The sequence below is a fragment of the Heliconius melpomene genome, chromosome 9 (genome assembly GCF_056956725.1).
Source record: "Heliconius melpomene rosina isolate 202511_hmr_F chromosome 9, ASM5695672v1, whole genome shotgun sequence".
Classification (NCBI taxonomy): Eukaryota; Metazoa; Arthropoda; class Insecta; order Lepidoptera; family Nymphalidae; genus Heliconius; species Heliconius melpomene.
The window spans coordinates 5,375,879-5,393,035 of NC_140397.1; the positions used below are offsets into that span (position 1 = coordinate 5,375,879).

Sequence of the window (17,157 nt, forward strand, 5' to 3'; positions counted from 1 at the left end):
TTTTTGATGATGTGACCTTTCCATTTTTATTCGTCCTGGCACAGTTAATATTATTTAAAAAAATTAAAACAAATTATGTGGTTTCTTAGGTGATTTATAAATCGACAATTATTTAGAAGTAAAAAATGGACTTTTAAACTATAACTGTAATGAATATCGGAAATAAAATGACTCATGGGAAATCATGGAGCTTGATGATGCTTTAACGGTGTTACTAAAGAAATGATTTACTCTCAGAGATATTGTAATTATTATATAATACAAAAATTATTTAAAGATAAAAATAATGTGCTTATAATTTTATTCAGTTTCACGTTGTCTCCCGCAAATAGCAGGGTGGGGGAACCTGGGAACTTTGGGATAAAACACTCTGTTCTCATTAAGACATTTCCGCTCCCCACTTTTCGATGTATTTTGGTGCTCATGATTAATTGAAATATAGTATATTAATTGAAATATATATATTATGAAATAGTTCATCTTTTATTAATATTAATGATCACGTTGATAAATATTTCATTTATTTTTAGCGTGAAGGAACACCCTGAGTAATAAAGTATATTTTACGCACTACCTAACTGTGGAATGGTCTACCTGCGGCACTTCTTTTTTTCCAGGGTTTCTCCAGGGAACAGCAAAATGCAAATTTTGGCTACTTCATTATATCGGTATTAATCAATAATATCGGGTTCTTTAGGTAGGACGATAACTTTGAAAGCCATCTTTCAATATTGATTTTCAAAGTTCTTTGTAGGAATTTCAATGATAATTTTATCTGTGTCCCTTTGATCACGCTTTATACCTAGAGGGATAGCCAGAAACAATGAAGCGCCAAATGCTACGGTATCTCCTTGCCTTTTTTGCCTGGTGGCAGTAGGCCACTAACGTCTTCAAAAATTTTTTTAGCGTCTGTGGAAAGCAGAGGGAAATTAGTGTTAATACACTCCCTTCTTAATTTTCCACTTAATTCTGGAGGCTTTGCGTATTGAGTGACGGAATTAAATGCTGCGCTTTGCCTCGGCGCTAGAACCAAGAAATTAAAATATTAAATATTTCATTTCTTAAAGCGGAAATCGAACCCAGAAGCTGTCACGTTTACAGTCACACTTTGTGCCACTGCGTCCGACTGAGAATGCTTGTGCAATCCTGAGAAGGAGACAAGACCACTTCCTTCCCTAGACAGATGCATAATATACATAATTTACTACGTACCGACCGACACTCGCGTAGCTCGTAATAAGTGATTTCCATCAGGTCGTCTCTGGCGACGTCAATGAAAGCCGCACAGCTGCCAATCTTCAAATGGCTGTCCCCCCCCTCCCCCCTCTGATACTCAGCAATCTATATGCAGATTTACACTCGATCAATTGCAACACTATTAACTCTCTAACGCTCCTCACTTATTTCAATGGACCGCCGTTCAGAATTGCATTGCGGATCGGAATAATTTAGTTTAGTTCAATCACTTAATTAACTACTTTTTGAATTAATTTTATTGATATTAGTTTAATAGTTGGCAATGCAATGGAAAATTGTTTAAGGATGTTTAAATTTGAGCGTAGCGGGATTTGAACCTGTGACTCTTAAGAATAAGGACAGTTGCACATTGTAACAAGCTTATAAGAATTTTGACGTCCGTCGATAGGAATATATGGCTTATTCGTGGACGAGCGCTTGGACGGTAAACAAGAGACGAGGTAGTTATGCACTCACCCAAACCCTCAGTATTAGGTTAAGCGAGATTATTCCGCTGGCTCAGCGAGACCACCGGAGTATTCCCATTATTGTTATAAGCACTTTTATTGTTTCGTAAAATTCATGTTAAATGTCGCAATACATTATAACTTTTGTAATACAAATACTTTTAACTTTAAGAATTAATATTGTTGTGATCTCCAAATCGATCAGACGTATTAAATAGTTTTAATTTAAATTAGTATTTTATTTTTAAAAAAGTAAATTCTCAATTAGAAAGTTTAACTGGCGCAGCCGGTAGGATAGTCTATCAAAGGTCTGCGTGTCTTGTAGATTTGGGTGTCCAAATTCGCCCAAAAATCGCGAGTACAGTGCGAATAGACTTAGGCTATCCACGAACCAAAGAAATAAGTTGAACAAGAAGATGGGATCAGCGATCGGTCGGTAAGTAAAACTCTTTGCCTTCCTTTTTCTTATATTCCCACATTCTATTTGAGATTTACAATAAATATAAGTGGCGTTATTTTGGGATTGAACGTCTCGCATTATAACGTATCTGGTTTTAATATAAAACTCTATTAAACCTGTAGTTCTAAGAAAAGTATCTCCATAGACTAATTAACGTCTAGAAGTAATATTATTAAAATATTTTAGTAATTAAAGAAAAATATATATATAATAATTAATGATCTAAAAATCGATCGTAATTGTTTTTATGTATTATGAAATAAAATAAAAAAAAAATAATTATTATTTTATTGTGTTTTATTTTCCTACTATTTTTATATTTTTAATTTACTGTGTGCTATTTTATATACATAATTGTTGTATGTGTTTTTGATATATTTTATATTTTTGTGTGTGTTAAATTAGTTAAAAATAATTGTAATTGATTTGAAACTTCAGAGCTCTCTATTAATTTTTACTCTACAAAATGGAACAATCGCGAGAAATTCCTTTAGCGTCAAATACCGTAGTACCAATACCCAATGAAATGTTACGACTAATTCCTCTTTTCGGTGGCGACAAAAGAATATTAAATTTATTTTTTAGAAAATGTGAGTACATTATAAATAAATTTCGTGGTCATCAGCAGCAGAATATTTATGTTTTACATGCTATAACTAGTAGATTAATAGATGATGCCGCCGCGTTGTTATCTGAACGTGAGGATATAGAGACGTGGCCTGAGTTAAAAGAATTATTGGAACAACATTTTGGTGACCCTCGTAGCGAAGAATGTATAAAAATTTCTCTCGAATCATGTAAAATTAAATCAGGGGAAAGTTATTTAGAGTTTTGTAACAGAATACAAAATATTCGGTCCCTGTTAATATCTAAAGTAAATTTATCGGCAGATGAAGAAGTTAAAAATGCGAAAATTGCTATTTATAACCACACAGCCGTAAATGTTTTTCTCTATAATTTACCAGAAAATATGGTGCGTATTGTGAGACTTAAATCACCTAGTACATTAGAACAAGCTCTATCAATAGTTTTAGAGGAGGTTAATTTTCATGAACAATATCAACTTCGTAATCGCATTCTTAATAATTCAACGGCCCCGAGGCTAACACCTAACGTCGCAGGGTCGTCATTTACACAAAATAATCTTACCCCTCAGCAAAAATTTAATTTTGGAATCCATACTATTAGACCTCAATTTACACAACAACCAAAATTTGAATATAAACCGCAGCAAACATTACTAAAGCCTCAACCGTTCGGGTATAGGCCTCCCCAAAATCCACAATTCGGATATAGGCCTCCCCAAAATCCACAATTCGGGTATAGGCCTCCCCAAAATCCACAATTCGGGTATAGGCCACCCCAAAATCCGCAATTTGGGTATAAGCATCCCCAAAATCGTACTATGACACCACAACAGTTTGGTCAAAGACCACCTCAGAATAACCGCTTAGAATCAACTGACATATCTATGAGAACGGCACCTCCGCGACCTCAAATAGCGCAACAAGGTTTTAGGTTAAATGAAACTGATTTACAAAATGAAAATTTGGAATACGACTATTACTACGATTATGATCCTTATGACTATATGAATTACGAACCGTATGTTGAGGACGTGCCTTATGCACCTATTGACGAAATAGACAATTATATTGTAACTCCACCAGCCGAGGAAAATTTTCAAACAGAAGCCTCGCAAAAGAAGAAATCATAGAATTAAATTGTGACCCGAATCTTAAATTACCTCATATTTTTATTCCAGAAATTAATGCAAAATTAATGATTGATACTGGCAGCACTCGCTCGTTTATTAGCCCCCGTATTGCTTACCAATATTTTCATAATTTTATTAAATATGAACCTTTTAAAGTTATTAGCACACATGCTTCTAGCCTACACAAAGAAATTATTGAAATTCCCTTATTTCCGACTTTTAATACTACAGATTATCATAAATTTCATTTATATGATGTAGATGAACGCTATGACGGACTTATTGGAAACGATTTACTTAAACAATTGGACGCAATTATTGACCTCAAACATTTATTACTGAGAACTAAGACCACTGACATTCCTATAATTAATAATTTGAATTATCTCGTTCATTTACAACCTCGGTGTGAACAACGAGTAAAGATCCCTACTGATTTACACACGGGAGAAGCAGTAATTGAATTTGAAGAGTTTACACCTGGTATACGAATGCCTTCTGCATTAGTAAATTGTATTAATGGATATGCATCAACAATAATTCAAAACACTTTAGATAGACCTATGACTTTGACTATTAGCAAAGCGTTTAAAACATCGAGTATTAATATTTCAGAATGTAACTTCATAAAAAATAATAACGAAACAATGACTGACACCGACGAAATATTGAAACAAAATTTAAAAAAACTTAGATTAGACCACACTAACGAAACTGAACGTACTAGAATACTAGAATTATGTCACGAATATAGGGATATATTTTATTGTGATGAACTACCCTTAAGTTTTACCAACGAAGTTAAACATAAAATCCGAACTAAGAGTGAAGATCCTATTTTTATAAGACCATATAGGCAAGCTCCTGCGCAAGCAGACGAAATTAATAGACAAGTTGAAAAATTACTCCAAGATAATGTAATAAGAGAATCACATTCCCCGTGGAATGCACCTGTTCATTTAGTTCCCAAAAAGCGTGATGCATCAGGTTTAGTAAAATGGCGTATGGTAGTCGATTATCGACGTCTTAATGAAGTGACTGTTGACGATCGTTACCCACTACCTAATATTACTGACCTACTGGACAAACTTGGCAAAAGCTTATACTTCACTACGCTTGACTTGGCAAGTGGTTACCATCAGATAGAGGTAGACGAGCAAGACATAAAGAAAACGGCTTTTAGCACGCAACATGGCCATTATGAATTCCTTAGAATGCCGTTTGGCTTAAAAACAGCCCCAGCAACATTCCAAAGGGCTATGGATAGTATATTAAGAGGGTTACAGGGAATACATTGTATGGTCTATTTAGATGATGTCATTATATTTTCAGCTAGCCTAGATGAACATATTCAAAAATTAAGAACCATTTTTGACCGACTTAGACAGACGAATTTAAAAATCCAACTAGATAAATCGGAATTTCTACGAAAAGAAGTAATTTACCTTGGACATACAATAACAAAAGACGGTCTTAAACCAAATGACGATAAAATTACTGCCGTATTAAATTACCCAATACCCAAGACGACAACTGAAATAAAATCGTTTTTAGGTCTCATTGGATATTATAGGCGGTTCATTAAAGATTTTGCTCATGTTACAAAACCATTAACGTCTTGCTTAAAAAAACGAAATAAAATTGTCTTAGATAAAAATTATATGGATGCATTCAACAAATGTAAGGAACTTTTAACAAATGCACCCCTCTTGCAGTATCCTGATTTTGATAAAACTTTTATTTTGACTACTGATGCTTCTAATGTCGCGTTAGGAGCAGTTCTATCCCAGGGTCCCATTGGTAGCGATAAACCAATCGCGTATGCTAGTCGTACCTTAAGTGACACGGAATCTCGATATAGTACAATAGAACGCGAATGTCTTGCTATTGTTTGGGCTATAAAACATTTTAGGCCATATCTTTACGGTAAGAAATTCATGATATACACCGATCATAAGCCTTTATCATGGCTGAACTCACAAAAAGATACAAGTAGTAAACTTACTCGTTGGCGCCTTCGACTTCAGGACTACGATTACGAAATAGTTTATAAAAAGGGAAACCAAAATTTAAATGCGGACGCTTTGTCAAGAATTAGAGTAAATGCCACACATTCAGACGATGAAAAAGACTCTATGATAGTAAATTTTGATAAGAAAGAGAAAGGGCTACGGCAACGCAATGACTCTAGTACAATGTCTATATCAGAATGTAGTTCTAGGGAAAAACCTATAACCCTTTCCGATTCCGAAACTTTATCAGTGCCGAGTTCACCTAGGACATGTGACTATCCGGTTAGGTCACCGTCTGAAACATCCAAAACAGACACAGTTCATTCCGCTAATATCATAGAATCGTCAGGTATACCAATATTGCACGAAGCAATAGACACAAAGCCTAATCAAATTCTAGTATATACATGGTTTAAGAATAATATACAAGTTCGCGATCTTTCACGTGAAAAGCAAAAGGTGTTAGAAGTATTTTTACCCACTTATAATAGAGATTTAGTTAAACAATTTTTAAAGGAGTATATTAAACCAAAAACCAAGTATTTCATTTATTTTGAAAATAATGAACATCGGAAACAGTTTACTAGTATTGTCATAGAATTATTTAGGAAGGATACCGTTCTATTATTCGAATGTACAGAGCGAGTAATTTTTATAGAAAATGAAAAGGAACAAAAAGCTATCGTATTAAAACATCACCAAGGTAAAACATGTCACCGCGGTATTAAGGAAACTCTAGCAAGTATACGTAGGAATTATTTTTGGCACAATATGCAAGAAACCATTTCAGCCATTATTAACGCTTGTGAAACATGCTGTAAAATGAAATACGATAGAAAACCTTTTAAACCTGTTTTACAGTTGACTCAAACACAAGACGCCCCGTTTCAAGAATTATTCATTGATCTTTTTCAGATAGAAGGAAATTACTATTTGACTATTATAGATGCATTTAGTAAATTGGGTCAAGCCATTTCAATAGATAATAGATCAACCGCGGAAGTAGTTCGTGCACTTATGAAATATTTTTCATTTTATGGTACCCCTAAAAAGATTAGTTCCGATCCTGGTAGCGAATTTAATAATGAATTAATGAAAGAATTTTTGAGTTTCCATAAAATCGAAATCCATATCGGCTCCCCTAACAACTCTAATTCGATGGGATTGATTGAGCGTTTACATTCTACTATTAATGAAATTTATAGATGCGCGAAATACGAAGAGAAATGCACGGATGCAGCATCAGTGATGATGTATTCCATTATTGCCTATAATAGTTCTATCCATTCTGTCACAGGTCTAACCCCTTTCGAAGTAGTATTTGGTCATACGGATTCAAGTAGTTTATTTGATATAGATTTAGAGAAGCAATACATACAGCAATTGGTTAAAGATCATGCAAAACGTTTAAAAGTATTATATAAACACTTAGCCGAAAAAATTATTGAAATTAAGCAGAAGGTAAAGGAAAGTAGAGGTGGTGAAGATGAAATAGATCTTCCATTAGGAAAAATTATATTTACAAAAGACGTTAATAAACGGAAAAGCAAGGATAAACCGCGATATCATAAGGCCAAAATTATAGGAAAGGATTTAAATAATGTTATACCGATACAAATTGGTCAAAGAAAATCTAAAGTTCCCGTTAAAAATATAAAACGCCCTCCGCAGGTGGTGTTTGCTGATACTGATGATAATGGGATCTGTGCTGGCCCTTCATCTGCAATCTCTTGAAAATAATCCAGGTGTGTATCCTGTAAAAGAAGGTCAGGCGTATCTTCAAACAGATTACTGGACTATAATTAAGGTTTTAAATTTAAATAAAATATATGATGATTTAAACTTTGTCATAAATAAATACAATGAATTTAACAATTTAATTAATAAAAATATTTCTTACTTACGTGATTTCCAAGTTGCAAGATTTCACGTTGAATATATTCGCGACATCACCGTACAGAAATATGAACAGCTAGTTCCACAAAAACGTTTCAAGAGAGGCCTTTTCAATCCATTAGGTTCTCTTATTAAAATTATTACTGGGAATTTAGACTATAATGACGCTGTAAGATATGAAAAAATCATTTCTCAGCTCGCAAATGATCAAACTACAATGAGGAACAAATTTACTTTAATATCTAAAATGCTTGATAGTTTTATAAATACTACTGAAGTTTTGAATCAAAATTCTTTTGTATTAAATGAGCGTTTGAAAATTGTTGAATCTATGATCAAGGAGTTAGTTTCTAAGGATAATCATTTAGTGTATACCACATATATAGTAAGTCTTTTTAATTTGTTCGTAAGTAACTTTCGTACTATATTCATTAAGTTAGGAGAAATAGAGACTGCATTAGCTTTCAGTAAAATATCCATATTACATCAAAGTATTATTAATTCTACTGAACTATTACAACATTTAGTTTTAATATCTCAAACTGAAAATTTATTATATACGCCGAGTGCGGAAAATTTGGTAAAACTAGAGGAAACAATCAATATTAAATCATATATTAAGCAAAACCAGATTACGTTTATAATGGAGATTCCAATTACAGATAACATTACTTATAATTATTATAAATTATATTCCTTACCTATTTTTCGTAAATCAGAAAATAAAACATTTTCCATTATCCCTAAATATCCCTACCTCTTGGCAAAGGGTACGAAATACTTACCGATCCTAAAACCATGCCGGTCACTTGCTGCTGGAGAACAATTCTTGTGTAACGAAGATCATCAAACTCTTTATCCTGAGATAACTTGTATCGAGCAGCTCTTAAAATTCGAAGATAACTTAACACAATGTGAACAAAGAGAGATTGACATAGAGAATATAAGGGTCCAAAGAATCACATCCGCAAGTTGGATACTATTTTCAAAATTTAGAAACACCCTAACTCAAACCTGTAATGGGGATGTCAATAAGTATTCTATTATTGGGACTTATGTTATGACCTTAGACGAACCATGTAATGTTGAGGTAAAGAATATAAAGATTCGTAGTCATGTCAACCTCATGGAGAGTGATCCTGTGGCAACCAAGCAAGATTTAGTTTTGCCACAGCTGCCTATGGCTAGAGCCCCTGTATTATCCAGTACACGCGTACTCAATATGAGAGGAATCAATTTGGATGAAGTAAAATATATGTCAGCGGTACTAAAGCAAAGTGTTTTCAGTGATAGTGAAATCATTAATAGTGAAAGACATCCTAGAGTCAGTGAAATTTTAATTTACATCTTTATATTTTTATTTCTTTTATGTATACTCTCATTTTTACTTTATATTTTTCGTTCTAAAATCTTACATATAAATTGTTCGCGAAATCATCGGAAAGTTATTAAAAATGAACAACCCGATAATTTCGCACTTAGGGAGGGAGGAGTTATGCACTCACCCAAACCCTCAGTATTAGGTTAAGCGAGATTATTCCGCTGGCTCAGCGAGACCACCGGAGTATTCCCATTATTGTTATAAGCACTTTTATTGTTTCGTAAAATTCATGTTAAATGTCGCAATACATTATAACTTTTGTAATACAAATACTTTTAACTTTAAGAATTAATATTGTTGTGATCTCCAAATCGATCAGACGTATTAAATAGTTTTAATTTAAATTAGTATTTTATTTTTAAAAAAGTAAATTCTCAATTAGAAAGTTTAACTAGGTTTCGTATTTAGTTTTCTAAATATTTTTATTTTATTAGTATATTTATCAATATTAAAAGAAATGTAAAAAATAGCGATATAATATTCTTTTCTATATTCTAGAGATATTACTATTATCTCATACTCGAGAAAAGAGTTATTCTACCAGACTAAGAATTGAGGTTCTATGAAGATATCGAAGTATCTATATGTTTTTTATGATTTTAAATGAAAATATATCTTTTATATTTGTACTTTTAAGGCAAGTCGTGATGCAGATGCATAAATGTGTGACTGTAAACGCGACTGGTTGTGGGTTCAATCCCCACTCCCAGATCTCAAAATCCCCAGAAAATGAAATATTTTTTAAAATTATTAAAAGTTACTTAACACGCAATGCTTTAAGAAATCGGCGAAAAATGGGGCAACGGAGTATCCTATCACTATCTTCCCTACCCTGCTGTATCCCGCACAAACAGCGTGAAACTGATTTTTTTTTATTTTCTTAAAACAAACGTTAAAATAAAGTGTACACATAATTGAACCAAGAATGCATCTAAAAGAAACAACAGCATATTTATATGTATAGCGGCTGATGTCTCTGCCGGCTGAGACCAAGTAAACATGTTGCTCTTTTCTAGAGCTACGAGTACTTGCTACTTTGTTATCATTTAATTCTATATCACTCAACAGAAGTTTGTACTATATTCTAGACAACATATGTTATGTACTTACTATGGAAGCTTAAGTTCGATATCTACATATATAAAAGGACTTGTCCTCACTGACTGAGGTAAGACGCACGCACAGCCGTAACCGCTGTGCGTAGAAACGTGAAATTTGGTCAGATGTTTACTTTCGTAATCTGGACATCCACTAAGAAGGGATTTTGAAAAATTTTAACCCTAAAGGGGTGAAATAGCGGTTGAAAGTTTGTATGGAAAAAAAATTTAATCATGAACATGTGTTCCATGGTTTTCTAGAATTCACCCCTAAATAAGCAAGCGAAGCTGTGCGCGTCCCCTAGTTTTTATATATAGAACTAATAGATAAGTAATTAATATTGAATTTTGACGCCGTCGATGGGACGATACGACGGTTGTGAGTTCGATTCCCACTCGGGTGATTGGAATATTTAGTATTTTCATTGCCTTGCTCTGTGAACGAGTTAAACCGTATCGGAGTGTCTTAACACTAGGTTCCTAGGCTCCTACTATGAAGGGGGAAAAAGTTAAAAAAACTTTTCCAAGCATATTTCTATTGAACATTAATATGTTAATTTTGATATAGTACGAGTAGACTAAAATCATTTAATAACAAACGATATTTCTACCTATTATTTGATTCTTCTGGATTCAAACCCACAATCAACATAAAACATGAGCTTACTGCGCCACTGTGTCATCTAGTATTATTAACATTTTTCTTTGACATAAACTTTAAACCCTTTTTGCTATAATAATAATGCATTTTCAATTACAATATATAAAAACGTTTACTTTATTTCATCACTGTAAACGAGTTAACGTAAATTATTCGTTGGGTCACATTTAACTTATTTAAACAGTATTCCATCAGTGTAAATATTCATTCAATTGTAACTTCTATAGAATTTTAATGGATCTCGTTTTATTATTATGAATTTTTCATTTAATAAAGATAAGAAGTGGTAGGAATATGTTAAAGCTTTTTGGAAAAGTTATGAAAACCGCTGGAAACGTTTATCAAATCTAGCTAGATTTCAATTTTTAGACGTTTTCTAAATAATTTGGAATAACTTTTGACTTACTTTTGATTGTACTAATCGACTGTTTATTACATATATTAATTTAGGGGTTACAATATATATATATGATATAGACATATTATTCCAAAAAAATATTATGAAACAAGTATGATGAATGTACTCTGAAATATCCATAGTTAATTCTTTATTTAGTGATATATATTCAGAATTTATAAATTAGCACATAGCAGGGTAGGCAGAGGGAACCTAGGAACCTAGTAACACTTCTCTCTCGTTAAGACACTTCTGTTCTCCATTTTCAAAAAATAAATGTATTATATAAAATTACATTATTACTTGTAACTAAAAGTAAATTTCCCTTCAATACTTGGTTAGTAAAGTTGAAGTTAGTCTCTAAGCTCTGTTTGAGGAGACTCAGGCAAGTGAAATATTGGCTTTATGGGCAATTAAGTTTTGATAAAGGAACTTGTTGATTACTTGGAGGCTGATCCTGCGGCTAGGAACAAGAGATTTTCAATTTTATTTTTTATCTTGTCTTTAAAATACATCTAGGTTCTATGTATACATTTTTATCTAGTCTTAACACTAGCACTAAACTAACACTAAAGAAAAAATATACACTTATTCAAATAAATATTCCGTTGTGACCCAAGGCCACGAGGGTGTCCTGGTACTCGAGGGAATGAATTGTTATTTCTTAATATTTTCATTTCTTCGCTCCAGCAAGAAGGCAAAGGCCCGGCGTTGAGTTCCTATACGCAATGTCTCCAAAATTTTGGCGGAAAGTGGGATATCTTATCACTATGTTCTCTGCCTATCCTGCTGTGGGCGGGATACAGCGTAAAGCTGATTTTTTATTTTTCCACCCATTTTGGCTTATGAAAATAATTCCATTCCCCCCATTGGGAATTGAACCCGTCACCGTCGTGTTTACGGTCATACGGCCTTAACTTACATAAATATAATTCCTTATAAATAATTAATTTGATATATATTTTATTACTAGCAGATGTTTCTCTTGTACTCGTAACTTTTATGACCACGTTTATGCTTACTCTCATCATGTTCATCTCGATGTTTGGTGAATTAATATGTTTTTATTATTTGTACATAAAATGTGTTCTGGAACGCAAATATGATGGCCTCGGTATTTTTTTAGATCTAAACTGTAACCTAAATATAATAGAGCAGAGTGAACCTAGAGTTAAGACACTCCTTTTCTCAAATTTAGAAATTCAAATTTAGAAACATTTCATGATGGCGCGAATCGATAGAAAATGTAATTATCTCATTCCCTCAAATGGGAATCGAACCTACACTAAAAAATAGCGTTTATCCTCGTTCTCGTAGGAATTACGGGATAACCCTTCTTCGTCCTGCCGTATAACTTCAAAGGAATCTTTATGTACCTATATACAAAATTTTATCTAATTTAGTTTTGTTCAGTTAGAGTTTAAATGTAGGTCATAAAAATTAAAGGATAGTTTGACTTACCAATGTACATATTTAATACATAGTAATATTATCACTTCATCTTTTTTTTCAGCTTCACGCTTTATCCCGCAATAAGCAGGGTAGGCAGAGGGAGCCTGCTGTTAAGACACTACCTACTTTCTGGAGTATAGAGTGTTGAGTGGTGGAATATCATTTTCGGGCTCTGGTAGACAGACAGGTGCCGCTACTGTATACGAAATATTTGGAAAATTTGGAAATATAGCCCTCTGTTCCCTCTGATATACATAATTACATCTGGTATGTATATTTTTATATATTTTAAACCAGTTCATCAAGCATGTGGCCTGATTTCCCTCTGGTATATGTTCACATGTAATGATACTCGTATTTTAGCTTAATGGCTGACAATATTTTCATGTTTTTTTTAAATTGTTATACTAAATTTCAAAGAAAAAGCACATTGTTTTTTAAATGTTTTATTATTTCATCAATTTGTTGTTAAATTACGTGTAGCGAGTACTGTGTAGCCATTTTGGCGCAGTTAATACTAGTTTCACAGAATAAGAGGTCCTGGGTTCGACATCAGCGAAACACATCGATGATCGATAGAAGAAAAGGAACGGTTCATATACTAATGGTAGAGTTTCTTCTAGCTAGACTAGACTCCAATTGGACTACGACGACGTTATTAGCTTTAATATATTTTATAATTTTATATGAAATCTACATAACAGAAACACAAGGACTCGTACTTGGACAATAAATGTAAAATTTGTTAGAGACAAAGGCGAGTGTGGGCGACTGTGCACTTGGAAACATAATTGCTTACGCGCTTCGAGGCGCTGCCGGCCGCACGTCTGTAGGGCCACCATATTTACATATTGTCTGTACTGTCTCTCGAGGTTATTAGACCGCTGGATTGTATTTTGATATGATATTGACTTATAAATCAGTTTCACGCTGTATCCCGCACTTAGCAGGGTAGGCAAAGGGAACCTAGTGTTAAGACACTCCGTTCTCCACTTTCCGCTGTATTCTGGAGCCATTGCGTGTTGAGTGGCGGAACTTTTGCCTCGACACCAGAGCGCCACGACTGGCCTCAGAATATAAAAAATATTGGCTTATAGCTGGAATAAAAACGAGAAAGTTTATTAAAGTGTAAAAAAGGTAATACGTGAACTTAAATAGATGAACAGTACTCATTTTTAATCTAAAAGCTTTTATTTCACTTCCTGTATTAGTGAGTTCGTGTGCTTGTGAAATCTTGCTAGATCAATTTGACCCACATACCTATAGAGCCGAAATTTGAATTACGATATCAGTTTTGACGATAATAAAACGACATATAATCAATGAAATGACAGATATTGTTGTTTTTCCAAAATGGACGCCACAACAAAATGGCGGATTAAAAATTTTTGCACAACGCACCTGTTAGTTGGCGAAGGGGAAAGCGAAACTCAACGCTGCGCTCAACTAAAACAAGGAAAACATTTTATATTATTATTCATTACATATTTTTAAAATAATCATCAAGATCCTTCAACATGGCCACTCTACCCGGCAGACTACACCGTACACGTGACGATGCAGGACGGCGAGTGTTTTCAAACGGTATGCCATGCAAATGGTCCATCTTGCATGACGTTTGGACGTTTGCATACTGGTGTAGTGTTCCGTAAAGTGGATTTGTACTTGTAACTATAGCTTTGTAACCATGTAAGAAAATCTGAGGAACTGCTTTGAGTCATTTACGAAGCTTAGGTGAGTGTATAATAATAAGGTATCATCGAGCTGGTCTGATGATGGAGCCGAGCAGAGAGATGGAGGATGGTCAGTGGAACTCTTCTAATTTTAATATTAATAGTAAGGAATTCGTATTTAGGCTTATATAATTTATAATTTAGAGTATACATAATTATAACCCGTAGACATAATTTCTATACTTTCCTTGAAAGAGTCATTTTTTTTGTAACTTAGGTATAGCCAATATAAAATTACATAGATTCATTTTAAATTTTACTGAAATAATAAATAACAGTAAATTAGCTTATTAATCTGGTAGTTAATTTTTAAGTTGAAATAGTACTTTGATGAAAGTGGGGCTAACCACACCTTCCCACGCGGAGGCTACGCCCATATCTCCGAATTAACTATAAATCTACCTACTTTAAATAACGAAATTATTGAATTACAAATATAGTATTATATTTAATATTCTGCTATTTTTGTCTTAATAACTAAAATATTTAAGGGAGAACTCAGTACCTTTATATTAAACCTATCCTGCTATAAGCGGGTAAAGCGTGAAAGTATAGAATTTAGAATTTTATTTAAAAAACAATATGAAAATGTTTAATTTAAAATTTAAAATTAAACAAAGTAGAATATTCTCTCTAAAAACAAAATTTCACCCAATTTTTATGCACGATTAAACCCCGTTCAAATATTTAAATGTTTTAGTCCAAATGTGTTATAACTGTAGAAACAATATGGGAATATATTCGAATGACCTGGAAACTGCAATTGTCTAGTTTAAATTGTTTCTGCTTGGTTTGTTTGTTATGTTATGGAAATAGATAAATTAGAGTGACCCCACGTGGGCGACAGAGTGACTGGGACGTATGAATAATTAATGTAACTTGGCCTGTTGGTTGCAAGGTGATTGTAAACGCGATGATTATGGGTTCGATTTCCACTAGATGCCACTCCGCCACTAAACTTCCAGATTTTGGTAGACACTGAGAAGCGGAAGTGACTTAACAGAAAGTTCCCATGTTTCCTCTGCCCACCACACGTATTTTTATATTAGTGTAAGGGGGTATATCGTCAGGGTAAAAAGAAGCTATTTATGTACTTAATCAATTTTTTTAAATGTAATGTAATTGTGCAAAGATTTCACATTTTACTGATTTTCTATGAACTTCTGGTTACATTCTGATGAAATATGTAACAACTTTTCAATCGCAAATATATAACAAGAAAAACTTAATTTTTCTATATATTTATTAAGTTAATTCTTCTACATATTAGCGACAATATTGCAGTTAGACTGTCTAGGCTAAAAGTGGTCCCATATTTCGAAGTAAGGCTCTATTTATATATTATCATAATTTCTAATTTGTTGCTAAATTAACGTTTGCAATTATTTATGAATACATTTTCTGGTTGGCCATGGTTGTGTTTTGGTTAAAAATACGTGCTATAATAAATGTTTTATAGAGCTTTTTTTGCTAATTTGTAAATTACATATTTCGGCAAGAGAGACCGCGGTGTTGAGTTACGCAACTCAACATATAGAGTTCTCTGGAAATCAGACGGAAAACAGAAATTGGTGCCTTGAGGTTCTGGATGTTCTTTAGATGCTCTGGGCCGTAAGGCGTAAAGCTGAAATAATGCAAATACACAAATATTTGCCATTCGTAGCGTACGGCCCGAATCTCTGATGATCAGAATTTGGCGGAAAGGGGGGAACGGAGTGTCTTAACACTAGGTTCTCTCTGCCTACCCTGTTATATGCGGATACAGCGTGAAGCTGGTTTTATAATTACAAAATATAATTTTCATTATGCCAGTGCCATATCAATGAATGTGGAACTAAGTAAACACTGGCCAATAGTTGGCAACTCGGTTAGTTCCGTAAAATTATTCAACGGAAGCGAAATCGTTATATTCGGAACAGTTAGTTAAAATTATCATATTCGGAAACCGTTTTATTAGTCGTTGGCTTTACTTTGATGAAAATTTAATGTTCATTTCGGGACTGTTGGATTGAAATTGAGGCGAAATTAAGACGAAATTTTAATTAAACTCATTTTTTTTCATATAAAAATATTAATTTCTTTTTACAATAATTTGTAACTTTTCCGTTTCCTTTTTTTTTGTATAGTTCTGGTTAATTTAAGAGGCTCTTTTGCTTATTAACGTTTAAAAAAAAATAAGCTGAGGCACGCTCTCTATTTAAATTGCTTTAGTAAAAACACATTTACAAAATATAATTGTTTTTAAAGTGTTCACTATTAGTTTCACGGTGAATCCCGCACAGTATGAATGGCTTCCTACACTTCTGTTCTCCACTTTCCAGCGAATTTTGAAGGCATTGCGGAGTTCAACGCCGCGACTTGTCTCGACATTACAGTCACTTGTGCTTCTGCGCCACAGTTGGCCTCATTATATACTTTTTTCATAAGGAAAAGCGAAGTGTGGTAATTCCGCTACTCAACACGCAATGTGTCTGATTTGAATGGAAGACGGAGAACGGAAGGTTTTTACACCAGGTGTTCTTTGTAGAGTGAACCTATTGTGAAACATATTACCTTTGTAATTTAATTATTGCAGCCTGCAGCAGATGCTTCGAAGAAGGTGGCTCGAAGGATGATCCGTTAAAGACAGAGAACCGCAAAAGACTGAA

At 33.5% G+C, this 17,157-nt stretch overlaps 1 protein-coding gene across 1 annotated transcript; it reads left to right on the plus strand.

Moving 5' to 3' along the window:
* Positions 1 to 1,697: 1,697 nt before the first annotated feature.
* LOC146536344 (uncharacterized) lies at positions 1,698 to 4,340 on the plus strand. The gene has a single exon (XM_085190201.1). The coding sequence runs from the start codon at positions 2,630 to 2,632 to the stop codon at positions 3,878 to 3,880; it is 1,251 nt and encodes a 416-aa protein (XP_085046327.1). The 5' UTR covers positions 1,698 to 2,629; the 3' UTR covers positions 3,881 to 4,340.
* The last annotated feature ends 12,817 nt before the right edge of the window (positions 4,341 to 17,157 follow it).

Excerpts from the sequence above, each read along its gene's own strand:
- LOC146536344 (XM_085190201.1), top strand. The coding sequence starts at position 2,630 with ATGGAACAATCGCGAGAAATTCCTTTAGCGTCAAATACCGTAGTACCA.